Below are 20,546 nucleotides of genomic sequence, written 5' to 3'. Positions count from 1 at the left end.
TAAGATATCTGTCAATAGAGACCCGTAACACTGCATTTTGAATGTAAATGTAATAGCCGATGTCATAACGAATGAGCCAAACAGGAAGTGCGACTATTGACATAATTTTTGGATTTTGGAGAAGTCTTTTTCTTCTGAGTATTTTAACCGCAATCAGGTTTGATCGATTTTAATCCTAAAACATTATGGCTGTCAGATGACCTCAAACAACTACCAAAATCTCAAATGACAAAAAATATGTATACTTTCTGATAAAATATTTTAAAATTTGATGTGACTAGCTCTTTAAAAGAGTACAGAGAGTATAGAACAAGTAGGCCTACCTAAGGATATACAGTATAAGTATCTCAGACAATTGCAAGTCAAATTTCTTTATCTTTAACTTTTTGAGTAAATCAGTTTCTGCGAGACCTCGAGGGTGTTCTTTTACCGCTATATACTCCCTATATACATTTCGATGGTTTAATATTTATGTAATATTTGTAATTTATTTTATAATTAATTATAATTATACTAATTAATAATTAATTATAATTTTATAATATAATTTACAGTTATGTTATATGTATAATTTATGTTATATACACTTCTATGCTTGCAGATCTCTCTAGTACATCAGTGTGAATTACTACCTGTAATACACCTAGTGTGATGTCCTACAGTATTATTGCTTTCTTAGGTTTTATGTGCAGTAGTAATTGAGGCTTCTTATGATCATTGTAATTCCATGGAGTTCTGTCTTTAGATCTAACTAGAGGGTTGCATGATTTACGTTTCTTAATAGCTCTAAGGCTGGTTTACTCTATGCCACCATATACCGACAGTGTCCTCTCGGCCATTGTTCACCGATTATGCAAACCGTAAACAGAAGGCACTGTTGAGGCAGAGTGGATACTTCGGGAAAGTTTGGAGTTGTCATACCTTTTCGGTAGTTCTCCGAACATCCATGACAGCCTGTTTAATGTGTACCACTTCGGCAATAGTAATTGGCTATCGCGGATCGCTCGAGTCATATTTTATTTTATGACAGTCGCTGCAGGATTAGCAATATCATTGTTTCCGCTACTGCATTGTATAGTGAGAATATTATGCCATGGATATTTCACTGATGTAAGCGATGGGTTTATGATAGCGTGAACATTGTCATTAGAGACCATCTCTGAAGTGTTGCGTGATTAACACAGACTTACAGCGATATAGCGTGCACCAGCTTATATAGACAACTAGATATTCAGATGTCAGCACTGCTATCACATTTATTACAGCAATTTGCATCATTAGCGTATAAGAAACTTGCTTTTCTATTCTGTGACACCAACATACTATATCTATCATCATATGTTTTATTTTATGAACTTTCTGGTACTACAACCTTCAGTTCACTATCTTGACTCCTCCGCAATACTATTAAGGCGTGGTCACATGAGCACCGAACCGACTTAGGTTTGGTTTGGTTCAGCAGTTGTTTTACTTCGGTTCGGCTAAGCCACATGTCAAACGGCATCCGAAGTCACTTCGCTTCCTAGATACCATACGTATAGAGACAGGACACTGTTTCATTGGTAGTTTTTATGTATTTGAGTTAAATATTTCTATTGTAAACAAAAAACTTTGAGGAACAATTATAAATTATAATTACGCAGCAGATTTATCAGAAGATCATTCAGCTGCTCAAAATAAATCACTCGATACAAAGATTTTGCCAACCCTTCCCATCAACATAATTATATTTTTTATTAATATATGAATGTTCTTCTATGCTGAGTACATAACAAACAAAAACAGTCTTTATAATAGTACTGTGGTTTTACATAAATAAATCATTCAACGATACTTCATCAGGATGAGTATGACACATTACTTAGGCTATATTCTACGCGAAAGAAAATCACAACCATTCTCTTACATTCATTCAAAACTTACGTGCAACATTTTACATTTATGCAACACAATCACAAGTTCGGGTGAGCCTTGTCGTAAATTGCTTTATGTTGTTTATTTAATGAAATAAAAGTATCGTTCCATTTCTTTTTTAACTTTGCTCACACGCACTTAAGGAGAAATGTGACGCGTGCTCGCTAGAATTTTAACCAGCCAATAAGAGCAAGGGTTCAGCCACAAAATTTCGAGCAGGACCGAAATGGTTCGTTTCGGCCTGAAATTTCTTTGGCCGAACAGTTTACAGCTGACAGCGACGTGGTTTTGAGTCATTTAATTCGTTTCGGCTCTCGTGTGACCACCCCTTTAGAGTACCAACTTTTAAAACACTTTTATTCAACTTAATAATTCCTTATTTTTGTCTTTTCTTTCTTTTTGCTTTTGGGATGTAATGAAAAGCATCATCTTGTTGATGATTACAAATGCCAATGAAAAGTTATGCATACATATATACATATGTTTTACATAGCATACATATATACATATGTTTTACATAGCATACATATATACATATGTTTTACATACATACATATATACATATGTTTTACATACATATATACATATGTTTTACATAGCATACATATATACATATGTTTTACATAGCATACGTTACAATCAAGCCTCTGCTTCCTACAGCCCAACATTCAAGATCTCCAACATACGGTGTAAATTTTGACCAAGAATTTAAACCGTTATCTTAAGTAACTTTCAACTTGAAATGTTCGGAGTTTTTTAAATTATTGCAGCAAGTGAAAACGAAAAAGCTAGTAAAACGTGGGCAAGAAAACCTGCAAAACTATAAAAACGATAAAGATATATTAGCTAAGTTGGTGTAAAATTACTTAATTTAACTTAAAGTGAGGTATGCTCATACTTCCATTCAGACGTCTCCAATGTAAAATTGCAATAAAAACCTTTTTTATATTAATGATTACGGTACTTTTTTCTTCTATATTTTTTGTTTTTATTATTCTACGCTTAGTGAATCACATCAGTTTATATAACCCATTTTAATTACTACTTTTATTATTCATCCTTAGTTTTTAAGCTGCGAAACAAATTAAACCAAGTGGAGTGTATTGCCAGAGAAAATTTCATTTCAACTGTGATGGTTTAAACATAAAACACAGATCTCACAACGAATGAAGCCTTCATGTAGATGCTTGACTGTATGTAAAGTCTGTTGTACAGTTTCAGTTGCTTATCAAGCTGTGATCTGACGCTTCTCAATAACTATATTTCTATGCTTTTTTTAACTAATAGAGCTATGCAAGAGTACAAATGCGTTTATCTTTGAAAGAAGTATTAGTGGATATATCATATATACGAGTAAGGTGTGGCGATTTTGCAACTCTGCATATGCATATTCTTGAATTGTCACAATTCATTTTTACAGACCTCAGCGATGCCTTCGTTACAAGAGGTCAGCTTTTTAATAACGCGAAAGTACTACTGCTACATCTGCAAAAATGAGTGGTCAAGTAGAGTGAGAATACCACCAGCGGGTATTAACTGCAGAGAGCACACAACTGTCAAAGTTCTACTTCAAAAATCGCTACATGCCTCTTCCGTGAGTTACTTTTACATGCAGGGTGGTGTGTTGTTAGAGTGTATGTAGAGCAAAGTGTATTGAAAGTTTATTGTGCATAGAGTACGGTGTGGTGAAAGTGTATACATTGAGAGTTGCTGGTTACATAGGGTAATGACTATGCCAATACTGATGTTGGTTGAAGAGATAATATGTACATGCTATTAAACTCAGCTATGTTTAGGGGTTTTTGTTAGTTATTTTAGCTAGTAACTACGCTGGGATGTAGTCTGTAGGTATATGATTGACCTAAGTGCAGCCTGTAGCTGTAACTAGACTGGGATGTAGTCTGTAGATATATGATTGAACTAAGTGCAGCCTGTAGCTGTAACTAGACCGGGATGTAGTCTGTAGGTATATGATTGAACTAAGTGCAGCCTGTAGCTGTAACTAGACCGGGATGTAGTCTGTAGGTATATGATTGAACTAAGGGCAGCCTGTAGCTGTAACTAGACCGGGATGTAGTCTGTAGGTATATGATTGAACTAAGGGCAGCCTGTAGCTGTAACTACGCTGGGATGTAGTCTGTAGGTATATGATTGACATAAGTGCAGTCTGTAGCTGTAACTAGACTGGGATGTAGTCTGTAGATATATGATTGACCTAAGGGCAGCCTGTAGCTGTAACTAGACTGGGATGTAGTCTGTAGATATATGATTGAACTAAGGGCAGTCTGTAGCTGTAACTAGACTGGGATGTCGTCTGTAGATATATGATTGAACTAAGGGCAGCCTGTAGCTGTAACTAGACTGGGATGTAGTCTGTGGATATATGATTGACCTAAGTGCAGCCTGTAGCTGTAACTAGACTGGGGTGTAGTCTGTAGATATATGATTGAACTAAGGGCAGTCTGTAGCTGTAACTAGACTGGGATGTAGTCTGTAGGTATATGATTGACCTAAGTGCAGCCTGTAACTGTAATTAGACTGGGGTGTAGTCTGTGGATATATGATTGACCTAAGAGCAGTCTGTAGCTGATAAGCTACAGACATAGCTACAGCTATAGCAGTTTAGCCATACTTATCAGAATTATTAGAACAGAGAATCTCTGTCATAGAAAGATAAGCGGTGATCAAAATAAATAGGTTGGCATGTAGATTGAATCAAGCCATCAACTAGTAGAGCCATGATTGGTAGTACAAAGAAAACTAACGCCTCATTAATCAGGGTAAAAAGAGAGCATTCAGAGTAACTCTAGAGGAACCAATAACAAACATACCATTAGCTTGAATGTTTTGCGGTTAGTCAAGTCAAATCACATGCAAACAATCATGACAGCATCTGTGAAATTAATTTTGTGACTATTACTATTATTTAATCTATTGCAATGACAATTGCAAAACCTTCTTTGCAGTATCATCTTGGATTTGGTTTGATTGTTAAAGCAATTATAAATGTCTCGTCAAAACGAATTTCTAAAAAACTCTTCTTCATCGAAGGACTCAGATATGAGGAAATAATTGTTTCTCACATCTAATTTTAAGCAGCTCAAAATTGCCAGAAATATCTTAAACTTAAATTTGGTGTCGTTCTGTGGGGTTGATAATACTTCAGAACTCAATTATTAAGTTTTGTGACACTTTCTGTTTCTCAAAACAAACAGTTTGTTCCTTGTAGTCAGTCTTTTATGGAAATATAACGATAGAAGATGTCAAGGACGAATATAGGGATGTTCTTTCACGGAAGCTAAAGAACGTTCATGTGAGTATATGTCTCAGGCTTAAAGGGTTGGTCAGATTGAGTTTCAAAAGATTGTATCAGAAAGTCTAGATATTTTTCTATCAATTGAGATGTCTTTTGTTGTTTTAGGTTATCAGATTGTCATGAAGTTTCAAGATTAAAATTGGTAAAACTTGATTGTGGTTAAAACGCTCATAAAAGACATGCCCAGACTTCTTCATAAATGATTTCAATAGCTGTGCATATTGTTTATCAGCAGTAAATATAGGGTCTTATTGGCACCAAGTACTTACATGTTTACACCGCATTTAGAGAGAAAAAATGAGGTAAATTCTTATTACTAGAAATTCCACTGTCATACAGCCCACGACCAAAGTAGTAATGGAAAAAAGAAAGGGTACTGTTGGTTGTCAAAAAAGTAGTTCTCAGCAGGAATTGACAGAGTATAATGTAAATGAGACTTGTTTGAGATGATATAAAATAAAATATCTTTAAAATTATTTCAAACATCTATAAAAATGTATCTGAAGCCATATTTGTAGTTTTATTTTAACTATATTCAGCAAATACAAAATAAAACATGTCACTAGAGGCCCATAACACTACAAATTGAGCACAATAGATATATAAACAAGAAACATGGCTACTGACATCATTTTTTGAGACATCTTTTTCTTTTGAACGTTTTAACCACAATCACGTTTTACCTATTTTAATCTTAAAACATCCTGACAGTCAGATCACCTCAGACAACAAGCAAAATCTCAAATGATAGAAAAATCTCTGTAATTTCTGATAAAATTGTTTCAAATTTGACGCGAGTAACCCCTAAAACAAAAGTCGTCGATTGTGGAATCTTTAGCAGAGAGAAACAGACGAGGTAACTTGGCAATGTCTGTAACTGAGCATCTTTGGTCATACTCAATTCTTTCGCTCATATGCAATTCAGGCTACTGTGTGATTGGTCCCTTTTATGCCAGCGAATGCAATTGTTGCATCATTTTGTACTAATGGTTCATTCAAACGCTATGTGATGTCATGCTTTAGCAGTGAGTTGATTGGCCGAGGCAGGCTACACATCAGCTATTATATCAAGTATAATCTCCAGTAGATGGCTTAACTATTGCGGGAGCACATAAATTTCATTAGCATTTTTCCCCAACAAGTTGCTCCTGAGTGTAAGTCGTACCAGCCATTACATATGTAATAATAAAGAAAAACATACATAAGTGTTCTGGAGTACAAATGATATTTTTCTGTGAAATTTATTTAATAAAATTGAACACCAAGAACTGACTTGTCATTTAAAATTATTTAGATTACAAACGATTTACAGAAATAATAGAGGCAACAACAGACTGAGCGGTATGCTTACGCCTCATGACAAAACTGAGCATGTTAATATAACATGTTAACATAACGTGTGAGCATGCTAATAACTAGAACATACATATAAATAGCATGCTGAGAATTTTGCTACAACCACCTGTCACTCCAAATTCGTGCTAGCTAACAACATCCAATGAAATCTTCATCCACGGCATTACTTTTCAACCATGCTGACACCGGAGGTAGAAGAATCAGCCACTTAGCTATTAGTCTGCTATTGCTATTATATATAGTCTGCTATTGCTATTATATATAGTCTGCTATTGCTATTATATATAGTCTGCTATTGCTATTATATATAGTCTGCTATTGCTATTATATATAGTCTGCTATTGCTATTATATATAGTCTGCTATTGCTATTATATATAGTCTGCTATTGCTATTATATATAGTCTGCTATTGCTATTATATATAGTCTGCTATTGCTATTATATATAGTCTGCTATTGCTATTATATATAGTCTGCTATTGCTATTATATATAGTCTGCTATTGCCGCTTTTGTTTTCTTCATTCTAGTAAGAGTAGCCTCAGCCTGTTCAGTCCCTTACAAGTTTCTCACCGACTCCAACTTTCCCTTTTGCTGCTCGATCGGTAACCTGTCAATAATTTTATGCATAAGTCACTTCGGAGTATAAGGCGCACCCCCACCCTGGATCAAACAATGAAAAAAACACAACTTATAGTCCAAAAAGATATGATATATGAATACGAGTAGACAGAAGAAGATATTGGAGTAGACACCTTATATAGGCAGTACTCGGCTCTCCCTAATACTAGCAATATTCCTGCTGGCGTATAATATGACTCTGCTGTGTATTCAGGGAATCATACCTCTGGAATGCGAGCCACGAGAGCCACCCAACTGGTCTTGCCCTGACTGTCTCTATAAAAACAGCGAGGATTGCAATATGCTCTGCTCTAGAGACTCCGATTACAGATTAACACAGATATTAGACACGTCTATACAGTCTGACACAACAGGGGGAGGTGAGGCTACTAATTTCTAACTCCTAGTATTAACGATACGATATGCCACGAGGTTTACTACTGTTCTGCATTGCTAAACATCGTTATGCTTTGCCATAAATTGCTACACACCATTACTGGAGAGCAGCCGTGACCTAGTTGACCTAGTGACTTAGTTGTCTAGAACACCTGACCCGCAAACAACGTCTTAGGGTTCAATTCCCAAAAAGGCCACCAACTGGAATGGCATCCAGCATCCAACCTTAAGATGCTCTCTGTAACTGGGCATGTCTCCGGTCATCAAGGCTCGCTTGCTATTAGACTCGGACATGTTCAGCCAAGATCACAGAGACAATGTTTTTGCAACAACTTTCATGAAAGTACACAACCTTTCCTTGACATCATGCTCAGTCTTCCAAGGATTGCTCATGCACACTAGCACGCATAGTGCGTTATGCCATATCCTGCAATGCAGTACCTCGCATTGCAGTATAGTGCTATAGCTGTGTAATGCAAGAGTTCTACTAGTTCTACTAGCAAGAGTTCTACTAGTGAATCATAGAAAACCTGTAAGGTTTGTATGTTCTACACTATCATGCTGCCATGTCAGAACAGCTCTATGGTATAAAAAGGTTTTTGCTATCCTTTGATGCGCTTGATACTAGCACAGAAGTAGTAATCTTTACAAATACAACAGTCTGTCTGTTCGTCTGCCCCAAGCCACGCTTGGAGGTTAGAAAAAAGATCGCTTTCAGCGGGATTTGAACTCACAATTTTCGGATTGGTAGACCGGCACTCTGCATTAATTTGCAGACCAATCAACTGTCTTTCCGCATCACGGAATGGTTGTGAGGATAGCTATTACACCCGGCGAACTCTGATAGCACATGGGTTGCCAGAGTAGTAGTAGCTGGTAATTGAAGACTGCACTAGTGAAAACAAAAAACTCACATAAGTTTTCCTCATATGATGAACACGGTATGTCCTAAGAGCTTGCCTTTTCACAAGTCCTATGTAGACAACGTTTTGTGCAGTTTTGCAAATGGTTATAATGATGAAAGAAGTAAAGAATTGATAGAGCATTGCATCATCGGTTCATTAATAGCTGATACACGCTGAATTCGCTGACTTCCGTGATACCATGAACTATTTCGCAATTTCTATTAGTTCATCTTAAAAGGAACACTAGAGCATGTCAAACTGGCACCACTAAGCTATGGCAGACCAATGAGTGAACACACTGCCAGCTGGCAGTTTCTGACTGGGTGTACCGCTAGTAGACCACTGTGTGTGTGAGAAATGGAAAGCAGTGCATGTCATTGCTCTTTAAAGGTTGACTTGCAAGAATATTTACATTACAGTTATTTGGTATTAAAAGGTTCACCATATTTTACTCTGCTGTGTTGTAGGTTCAAAATATGTGGAAATGTGATTACAAGCTCTTAAAAGCTCAAAAACGAAAAGTTGATCGCAATTCGCAGCCATCACGAAAGCGGCCGTAGGTTGGAACTCCTCTCAAAATGGCTGAAATGTGACGTGGTTGAACACGATGCGCCTCTGTTTACACTTTCATGCAACCTCATTTGTCAAAATATTTTCACAAATAAACTTCACGCATTCAATAAAATCATGTCTATTGTCCTTACGCGCCTATTTCATTATCATTGTAATGCTGTCACTTTGAGCACTGATATCTCAAAACTTAGCCTAAAAATCAGTTTAATTTTTTAACCTTAACTCGAGAGGGTGCATATCATCCTCTGATAAACATGAGAAGCCTGTTGGTCACCTATGATGGTCAAAAAAGGCTGCAGAAATTGTTCGCACCATTTGGCAGGAAGTATGGGTCTCATGATCAGATTATGACGAGATGGTTAGACCAAGCTGAAACGAAACTGTAAAGTAGCGAGCATCTATTTTTGATAGGGGCTTTCCGGTAGAACCCGAAGTGTTTGTCATAAACTAGTGATACGAGACATTTTATATATTGAGCTTTTTATTGGCCTTTCATTTCACGTGATAACATCAAGTGTCAAAACAATAACCACGTCGAGTTGAATACGTCTTCGAAATAAAGGATTTCCATCCTCCGGCCGCTTTTTTTGCTGTTTGTTTTTGAGCTTTTAAGAGCTTGTAATCACATTTCCACATATTTTGAACCTACAACACAGCAGAGTAAAACATGGTGAATCTTTTGATACCAAATAACTGTAATGTAAATATTCTTGCAAGTCAACCTTTAAAGAGCAATGACATGCACTGCTTTCCATTTCTCACACACACACAGTGGTCTACTAGCGGTACACCCAGTCAGAAACTGCCAGCTGGCAGTGTGTTCACTCATTGGTCTGCCATAGCTTAGTGGTGCCGGTTTGACATGCTCTAGTGTTCCTTTTAAGATGAACTAATAGAAATCGCGAAATAGTTCATAGTATCATGAAGTCAGCGAATTCAGCGTGTATCAGCTATTATTAGAACAATGATGTAATGCTCTATCAATTCTTTACCTCTTTCATCATCAACACATTTGAATATCAAATTTGACTTATAATTATTCAAATGTCACATAAATCCATATTAATAAGACCTACTTTTTCATCGTGTCTGTCTGTTAGTTTATGTAAATCCTACGTTTCCAAATTTTTGGCTAATCTTGTTCAAACTTCACACGCATATGCTTGATGCCTTCCGGCAGCTTCCAAAGATTTTTGATGTCAAAACTCCTTCCGGTTACTGAGAAGCAGCCTCTCAAACACCGACCTGCTGCCTATCTGTTTGAAAAGGAAAGAAATTCCTGGGCTTACTGCTTCTGGAATTTAGAAGGCAGTCATTATTTAAGCGATGCCCTGCCTGATTTGTTACACTGGCTTACAGGCCAACATAAATAAACATACCTGTTGGATTTATCCCGCCTTGTTTCTAAACATCAAGATATACTTTACAGGTATGAGCTGTCCCAAGTCAGGTGACTTTTCTCAGCTATATTCATCTGCCCCGGGCACACTAGACGAAAACAAAATTCAGGGCAACAACTTTTCAGATTATTCTCTGACTCACCTGCTCAACAATTCCAAACCTTCCGAAGTTACCTCACAGAATAACCCGGCAGCAGCTCGACCTGTGCCCGCGCCTCGCATCTCACTGCGCTCTACCAGTTCTGATCAACCTGGCCACGGGGCACATATTCCCGATCAGAGCCCGATTGGACATGTCGAGGCACAGTCCCTTAGTTCCGGCAACACCACCGATGACGATATATATGAACAACCGGTCACTGCCATGCCTTCACTGCCGCGGAAGACCTATAACATATTCCCATATACTGTTCCCCTCAACGAGGTAAGTGTGACACGTACACATAGTTTGACTGCCGTGATGAGAAGTAGCTTTTAGCAAACTTAAACTCCTGAGCGGTAGGCATGAATAGAGGTTTTCATAGAACTATTTTTTGGCCTGTAACTTTATATAAGTCTCATAGAACATCAGACACAGATTAAGGCACTACTAAAGCCTAGGTTACACACTGCTGAACTGTGAAGATCTGCCAAGCTGTCGCTGAGCTTCTGAAGTGGCAGTTACACAGGCTAGGTTTGGTACAGAAGATGGCACATGCTTCAGATGGAACAAGTTAAGCCGTGGTCACACGGGCACCGAACCGAACTAAATGACGCAAAACGACGTCGTTTTCAGCTCTAAAAAGTTCGGCTGAGGACATCTCTGGCCGAAACGAACTATTTCGGTACTGCTCGAAATTTCGTGCCGAACCCTTGCTCTTATTGGCCGGTTAAAATTCTAGAATTCTAGCGAGCACGCGTCACATTTCTTCTTACGCGCGTGTGAGTAAAGTTAAAAAAGAAATGGGACGATACTTTTATTTCGTTAAATAAACAACATGAAGCAATTTACGACAAGGTTCACCCGGACTTGTGATTGGGTTGCATAAATGTAAGATGTTGCCCTTAAGTTTTGCATAAATGTAGGGGAATGGTTGTGATTTTCTTTCGTGTAGAATATAAGTAATGTGTCATATTCATCCTGATGAACTATCGTTGACTGATTTATTTATGTAAAACCACAGTACTATGATAAAGACTGTTTTTGTTTGTTATGTACTCAGCATAGAAAAACATTCATATGTTAATAAAAAAAATATTATTATGTTGATGGGAAGGGTTAGCAAAATATTTGTATCGAGTGATTTATTTTGAGCAGCCGAACGATCTTCTGATAAATCTGCTGTGTAATTATAATTTATAATTGTTCCTCAAAGTTTTTTTGTTTACAATAGAAATATTTAACTCAAATACATAACAATTACTAATGAAACCGTGTCCTGTCTCTATACGTATGGTATCTAGGAAGCGAAGTTACTTCGGTGGCCGTGTGACATGTGCCACGAACCGAACCAGCCTCCGAACCGAACCGATCCTACGTCGGTTCGGCGCTCGTGTGACCACGCCAATAGCGTTGCTTCACATGGGAGTAGCGCATGGAGCTATATTTGATTGACAAAAGGTCGATACATTACCAGGTCAGAGGTCGATATATTACCAGGTCAGTCAAAATAGAGCTGTCAGCCAATATCGCATTGCCAAAGATCAGCAGAAATGGAGTCAAACAATTTGAAAGAGCCATCCTGTTGAGAAGATATTACTCGTGGAAGAAAGTCTGCCCTAAAAGATCGTCTTGATTGAGCGAGACAATCAAAGCGTAGCAACGCAATAAACATTACATACTAGTTGCAGACACACAAAAAGACATTTTTAGTCATCAAATATTTTGATAGAATTTAAAACTAAACAGATTAAAGAACAAATACACAACTTATTCTAGCAACCTTGACACAGCTCTGACATGGATGCTACTGCTAATATTGTGGGGTTCACTAAAACTTAGAATAAAACATGAGATGAGTAAAAAGGCTCGATCCATAAACCAGCCAACAAATATTGTTCCTTCTAGAATATTCCGTGAATCCATAAAAATTAAATGTATAAAACAATATGGCAAAACGATTGTGTGACTAACTCTCTATAGTTCCCTAAAAAGAACTAATTGTTCACAAGTTGCGCCTGAGTCCAAATTTCAAGCATTAAAATAAATGTATATAATTGCATTAAAGATCTTTTGCTACTGGCATTTTATTACATTTATGCGCGTGTAGATTTAACCTACATTTATGATCTGTCGGTGTGTTGAAGAATGGTCCTAATATACAAGAATTATTCATCAGAAGTGTGTCACAGAACTAGGTCGGTTGTGGTATTGTCCTGCTATCTTTGCACAGAGTCTTGTCGCTTTAGACTGCACAGGTGTCAAACTCACGGCCCGCGGGCCATGTCCGGCCCACCTTGTAATCTTATCTGGCCCTCAAAACCATTTTACATTATTGCTATCCATGGCTCATTGATATGAAGCGCTGATGACATAATACTGCAGAGAACTGCAGATTCCCTAATGCCACGCTTCACTTGCCTTGCAGCTTACTTCTCGCCTTACAGATTAGCTTTACAAGATATTATGAAGATAGCAGTTAGCCTAATGAGCACTGCTGTCTATTCTGAGAATCTCTACAACATAGGACATTACACTGAACGTAAATTAATTTTTGATTCGGTCAGATCATATAATCAGATCAAAGTCATAAGAGCAAAGAAAACTGAATGATATAAATTGTTATTGCTGAATAGCACACATTTTATGTATAGTTCCGTGTTTTTAGTGTGTTCATATTTCTAACTTGTATAATATTGTTAGGAGATATTTTTAAGGAGAGTCAAATCTTTTAGGGATATATAAGCTTATTTTTTATATTTAATGACATAGGAGCAAAGAAATTTGAATTTTTTTTAACAAGATATTTTTATAAAGAGCAAAAAATTAAATAGAAGTAATTTAAAGGTTGACTTGCAACAAAATTTACATTACAGTTATTTGGTATCAAAAGATTACCATGTCTTAGTCTGCTATGTCGTAGGTCCAAAATATGTGGAAATGTGATTACAAGCTCTTAAAAGCTCAAAAACGAACATCTGATCGCAGCCATCACAAAAACGGCCATAGGTTGGAATCCCTCTCAAAACGGCTCAAATGTGACGTAGTTAAACACAATGTGTTTCTGTTTACACTTTAATGCAGCCTCATTCGTCGAAATATTTTCACAAATATACTTCACGTATTCAATGAAATCATGTCTATTGTCCTTACGCATCTATTTCATTATCATTGTAATGCTGTCACTTTGAGCACTGATATCTCAAAACTTAGCCTAAAAATCAGTTTTATTTTTTAACTTTAGCTCAAGGGGGTGCATATTATCCTCTGATAAATATGAGAAGCCTGTTGGTCATTTATGGTAGTCGACGATGCTGCAGAAATTGTTTGCACCATATAGCGGGAAATATGGGTCACATATCAAATGACAACTAGATGATTAGATCGAGCTGAAACTAAACTTTTACGTAGCGAGCATCTATACTTGATAAGGGCTTTCCGGTAGAACCCGAAGTTTTTGTCATAAATTAGTGCTATGAGATGTTTTATATTGAGCTTTTAATTGGCCCTTTTTAATTGGCTTTTAATTAACAATAACCCTGTCGAGTTGAATACATGGTCAAAATATGACATTCCAATCCACAACCACTTTTTTAACTGTTCATTTTTGAGCTTTTAAGTGCTTGTGATCACATTTTCACGTATTTTGAGCCTACAACACAGCAGAGTAAGACATGGTGAACCCTTTGATACCAAAAAACTGTAATGTGAATTTGGTTGCAAGTCAACTTTTACGGTTTAAGTTTGTTTCAGAATAATATTCCTGTCTGTTTTTATTCGTATTTATGTTCCAAAAACATTTAGTTTTAGCGTGTTAAATAAATGTTTATCCTGTTCGGCCCGCGACCTAAAGTGTGTTTTGACTTTTGGTCCTTTTTACAATTGAGTTTGACCCTTTTGCTTTAGAGCCTTGGTGTCTTCTACTCAATTGGAAAGACAAGAATGATTGATAGCGGGCATGTCATATAGCATGTCCTTGACACTAAAACCATTCTACTGTGGGTTGTTAGTTACACTTTTACTGCACGACTGACTACCAATAATTGTGAAGGAAATTTGTAGCATTAGTCAAAGCATTATCGCACGACTCAATCCTCATCTTACCAATTTGTTGGAATTCGCGATAAATGTGATTGCTCCGCAAGCCAACAATGGCCATCACTAATGACAATATTTAAACCATAACTGTCACGAACAACTTTTATCGTATATTCTAGGTAAATCAGCCACGCTGATTCCGATTTTGTACTCAAAATAAAGATTGGTCCACTAACCTTCAAAGTCATTTAGGCTTTTTAAAGCGTTTCAATATCCGTTGCAAAAACAACACAACCGGCATTACAAGCTCCGCCTATAAATATGTGACGAAACCTAGCTTTTTCAGGAACGGAAGTTAGGAATGTTTAGTCCGTGTTAGAATAATAGAGATGGGTGTCTTAAAACCCATTATTATCTAATTCCAGCCTGTAAAATAATTTCAGTTTTTTATGAAAAGTACATAAACTATTTAAAATTGCTTGTTTTAGCTTGTGTTTTTTGCTTGTGTTTAGCTATTTAAAATAGCTTGTTACATGATGTTTAAATGGGCTGAACGCCGAGAAAAATGAGCTCAAAAACCGCGGTTTTATCCCAAGCTAGCGTTGTTATCGCGCTTTTTTAAATATGCAATGCTAAATAGCTTATCTACCTTTCAGAAAAGATTGATATTATTTTTAAGGCTGAATTTAGATATTAATGCATTTTAAAACACCCATCTCTATTATTCTAAATCGGTCTAAACATCCCTACGTAACTTCTGTTCCTAAAAAGCTAGGTTATGTCACGTATTTATAGGCGGAGCTTGTTGTGCCGATCGTGTTGTTTTCGAGACCGATATTAAAACGCTCTAAAAAAGCCTTCATTACTCTGAAAGTTAGTGGACTAATCTTTATTTTGAGTACAAAATCGGAATCAGCGTGTCTGATTTACCTAGCAAATACGATAAAAGTTGTTCGTGACAGTCATGGTTTAAGAAACAGGCAGGAAAATTAGACTCCACTTGCCATTAGCAACTTTAGTTGTGTATATAACTGACAACATCAGCAAGTAGCTACAAGTACAGACATGTATTTCATCAAGCATGGTCGTATACATCATATGTGAAAGTAATGTAAGACTTTTAATCTTTTGTCAAAAAGATCAGGCGTACGCATATGCTTAGTAGTTTCACATCTTCCTTGTATAAATTTTTGTTGTTGTGTATATGACACCATATTGCCATACCTTTCTTTTATTTGGTTCCATATATAAAATATTTTTTACAAAAATGATTTTGAACTGCCCAAGAAAAGTATCTATACATGTAAAAGGCATTTACTTTTACAGATCAGGGATGCTCTGCTCACCAGGTCAGTGCCACATCAATTCGCCATTGTTGAGCTCGAGGTACAAGAAGGCACCGGCGGACAAATGAAAACGCCATGGATAATAATCTGGTAAGTTCATTGTGTTATTTTATACTTTATTCATATCTTTTCATCTCTCATTCTTTTGTAAAGCAATCGAGTAGTACAGATATTCTTTTATTTGTTAGCAGTTTTGCAGCAGCACAGCTATTAAATTTTATAAGGCAAATCCTGGCAAAAGCATTTAAACACAACTCGAGCTTTTTTTTAAAGAAACTGTTATTTATATATATAAATATGTGTTTGTCTGTGGTTTGTCTGTCCAGTTAGAGCAATAAAGTTATAGCAACAAAAATTTGCTTCATACTAGATTTGAACTCACTGCATTCAAATTGCAAGTGTACTAACCATTGCGTGTAACCACAAGGCTAAGCTGTTCTTATTATTCCCATTGCTCTTGCCATATACATACTGTATATCCTTGTCGCAATTACACATGCTAAATGTGCGCTTTTTATTATTGGTTAATATTACCTTTTGCAATTGTTATTTTTTTGAATTTTTGTAAAAGCTAATTTTTACCATTGCTAATTTTTTATTAGTAATTTTCAAATGTGCCGTTACGCTCCTATTTCTGGGTTTTCCTAAGGTTCGATCGTTAAATTTGTTGTTTTACAGTTGTTTTATTTTTTTTTTTCTTAATTTATTTGAACTGCACAAAACACTTTTCTTATGATATGAAGTTTGAAAGTTGAAATGGAAACTATGGTTTTATGGTAAATGAAAATAAATTTTTTATGCAAAGACTTGTTTATTATTCGGGCAACGCCCGGCATTCAGCTAGTATATTCATAAAATAAATAGTAAACAAGGCATAATTAGGCTGTGTTCACTTTAGACATTGTTTATAAAATGACACTCAATTTTCAAAATACTGAAAGATCATTTAAGTAAGAGTGCTAGAACGTTAGACAAACTCTGGCAGCACTGAGAATCAGCAAAAAGGACCAGCAGCATCCAGTCTTAATAATAATAAGTGTATTTGTCCTAATTTATCATAAACATGTAAATAAAAAGGTTATTAGTGCAAAGTGCCTAGTTTGTTTACCAAAAATTACATATATGGATTACAGTGGTGTGACATTCATTTTTTCCACAAAAACACTTTAATGGAATTTGCAAAAAGCCAGCCTGGTTAATTCAGAGAAAGCTCATCAAAGAGTAAATGGCAGATGAGCCAAAAGGCAAAGAAGTCGCTGATACGGCACACGGCACACGGCACACGTAATTAACTGGTCGGATGACTACCAAAAACTTGTTAACATTCTTATCCGATTAATAACCAAACATATGCAGCAAAACTAGTATGAACCTGTAATAACATCATGACCTAATACTAATAAACAGATCTCTTCTCTTTGTCAAGTAAAGACTTTTTCATTCATTTGAGTTGATATAAATAGACATACCTGTATGTTTCTTATTGCAGTCCAGCCATGGCACACGGCTTCAAAATGGTTCTGCAGATGCAAAATGGCCGGCTTTTTATTCACAAACGCCAAAAGTTTGACACGTTGAAGCAGCTGCTGCGCCACTACTCGGAGAACCCGACAAGTTGCGGGGCATACCTCAGAAACCAGCTTACTCATTGTGCTTTCACCAACATTCAGCAGAGACGCCGGCCACTATGATATCCACCAGTTGCCGTCGAGCTCTGCATCCTTTTTATGCCTTCAAATATGAATGGCGATGGAATGTTTGTTGCAACCAGATATACTCAGCTAACTAAGGCTCTATATCAGTTTGAAGCATTGGCCAATGTATGCGCAACATCAGGGTAAAGTTTTAAGAAATTGCTAGATGAGTCGAAACATATGTAAACTTGGCTACTTCTTGTTTTATATATAACAGTGTACCAGATTGTTTTACTGTTATATAACAGTGTAACAAATTGTTTTACCATTATATAACAGTGTACCAGATTGTTTTACTGTTATATAACAGTGTACCAGATTGTTTTACTGTTATATAACAGTGTAACAGATTTGAACTTCTACTTTGTTGAACGTAATGAAAGGATAGAAGATGTTTATGTTCAGGTTACTCAGTCCATATACTGTTTATTACTTTGTATTTATTTGTTGTTTGTCAACCTTGTACCTCGCAGTCTCTAGTAACTGTTTTATTGGCTAGAAGTACTCACAGGGCTTGACTTGGCACTTGTACATTACCGACATCTTATCTCGCAATAGCGTGTTTATTATATTTAATATATTCTGTACATAATTATTTAGGAATACTGTTGATGCTGGATGTTGTGCTCAAATTGGTGAAGATATATATTATATTTAGTTATTATTCTGTTTATATGAGATTATGCCAATTTCTGCTTATTACATTCCCGGTCTTCTTTTACTTAGATGGATATTCTGTTTTACTCATCGTTATATAATGTGCTCTGCTTTATCTCAAAGACTAACATAAAATCATAAAATGTATCATATTGTTACAATGTCATAGGACAATGTTATGAAAATATATATTATATATCCTGTACTCTCTGTCATTTCTGCAACTGCGAAGTTGTCTACTTTTCTACCTCGGCAATCTATTTTTAGCTTTATTATTTTCCAGCAGCTCGTTTAAAAATGCTTATTTCGAAAATTTTATGGCAGCAGTTGGTTATCTGTGATATTTTCTGACTGGGCCGCATTCCAGGGTTTGCTGCAGGTATATATGCATGTACTTGCTGCAAATAGATTTTTGCCTTGAGTCAGCATTGACATTCCCAACTTCAAACTTTGGTAATGAAAAAAGAATGTATGTAGAGAAAGAATTGTTTCTCATTTTTGACCTTTTTCTATTTTTACTTCCTTTCTTTTATCCCTACCCCTAACCCCTTTATTCCATCCCTTAAACCTCCCATTCCTTCATCTCTCCATACCTTGCTAAAACATGCAATGAGAGTCATAAAAAACTTACATAAACCATATATATAAAACAAAGATATACACAGAGAATTATTTGGTCAACATAAAACACACTATTTGATTATAGAGAAGTTTTCTTATCTTGTGTGTTGCATACATTAGCACATATACAATGGAGTATTGATGTTGCTGGCGATGTCTGTTCTGTTAGCAGTTACCATAGCAATTCCTTACCTCAGCATGGTGCAATTTATAAAAGCAAACACTGCATGACAGCTGGTATTTCTAGATGGTGGGTGTGTACTGGAGCCTTGTACTATTAACAATACAAGGGCTAAAGTACACAGATGACATGATGCAACTTGTATAACGTTAAGCATTCATTCTCAGTGACCACGTGTCGCTGGCCAAGTCATATAATGTCACATGACGCCTTCGCAATAAACCTTCCTCCAGCAATGGTCACGGGAACATGTGGTCTCATGAATCAGATTAGATAGTACAGTTGATGCCATTTATGTTTCCTTTTACATGTTTGTAGATTCTATGAAAACACATTCCATGAATTTTTGTGTAATTTATAATAGCCAGTAACTATACTCTGTTGTTTACTTGTAGTTGGAAACCTGAGTTTTATCGCTGTTCACTGTAACAATCTTTACTATAATAAGAGCCGTGTTTGTCCTTCCATATGTCCGGAGTGATGCTAAAAAAAAGAAGGCGCTGTAAATTAATCAAGCCCATATATTCAGATTACCAGCAAAGTACGATGGTGCTACCATCGCGTCATTCCACCTTTTCTCATATAGGAATTATTGGGTACATAGATATTACACATGACGATATCTCATGGCGCAGGGGTTATTTCATAGTTTCATAAACAAGTATTCTACAATCATTGTCAAATCCTATCTATGATATTGTAACATTCGGCTAAAAAGGAAAAGCCGCTCTTGCTAACGGGTGGTGAAACGTTTGTACCAGCCGAAGCAGTCGAGTTAAGTAAGTGTCCATTAAAGAGAAAAAAATTAAATGTAGCTTTACAATTATATGGAGGTGTCCCACATCCTTATTACCGAAGACAAATTTTAAAAAACAGTTTAACTAAAAAGCATTGTTTTTTAACTTAAATGGAGTAGCCCAAGTTCTAATGTTCACAAAATTCATTATAAGATAGGTGAATACAAAGGAGATTCTTCCTTGAATGTTTTTGCTTATCTGTAACAGGCAGTGTCAGGGTCGGACAAATCCTATAAACGGTTCCTACCACAAACCCTCCGCATGTTGGTAAAACTAGTGGCTTAATGAAAAGCCTTACTAATGTGTGTAACCAATAACCTGGTTTATGATGTTTGCAGATAGCTACATGTAACTGTAATAGCAATCATAAGCATTGCTCTCAATCATCAAGACCAAGTTCTCTATGCTTTGTCGATCAAATACATGTAGATGTGGTGTATCGGTGTTGGAACAAACCATAAAACATGGACCAAGTTCAAGACCACTCATCAAGACTTATCAAGACCAAGTTCTTTAAGCTTTGTTGATAAAATAGATGTGGTGTATCGGTGTTGGAACAAACCATAAAACATGGACCAAGTTCAAGACCACTC

At 36.4% G+C, this 20,546-nt stretch overlaps 1 protein-coding gene across 1 annotated transcript in view; it reads left to right on the top strand.

Moving 5' to 3' along the window:
* The window catches only part of LOC137404920 (uncharacterized), a 33,498-nt gene extending 14,946 nt beyond the window's left edge, over positions 1-18,552 (top strand). The window contains exons 3-8 of the mRNA XM_068091149.1: positions 3,335-3,508; positions 5,144-5,227; positions 7,421-7,586; positions 10,510-10,904; positions 15,984-16,093; positions 17,493-18,552. Coding sequence (XP_067947250.1) covers positions 3,344-3,508; positions 5,144-5,227; positions 7,421-7,586; positions 10,510-10,904; positions 15,984-16,093; positions 17,493-17,694 — 1,122 coding nt within the window. The 5' untranslated portion in view covers positions 3,335-3,343 and the 3' untranslated portion in view covers positions 17,695-18,552. The remainder of the gene's footprint in view (positions 1-3,334; positions 3,509-5,143; positions 5,228-7,420; positions 7,587-10,509; positions 10,905-15,983; positions 16,094-17,492) is intronic.
* Positions 18,553-20,546: the final 1,994 nt, after the last annotated feature.

The sequence above is a fragment of the Watersipora subatra genome, chromosome 1, assembly GCF_963576615.1.
Source record: "Watersipora subatra chromosome 1, tzWatSuba1.1, whole genome shotgun sequence".
Classification (NCBI taxonomy): domain Eukaryota; kingdom Metazoa; phylum Bryozoa; class Gymnolaemata; order Cheilostomatida; family Watersiporidae; genus Watersipora; species Watersipora subatra.
Note: the sequence above shows the minus strand (reverse complement) of the source record. Positions and strands in the feature narration are given on the sequence as shown.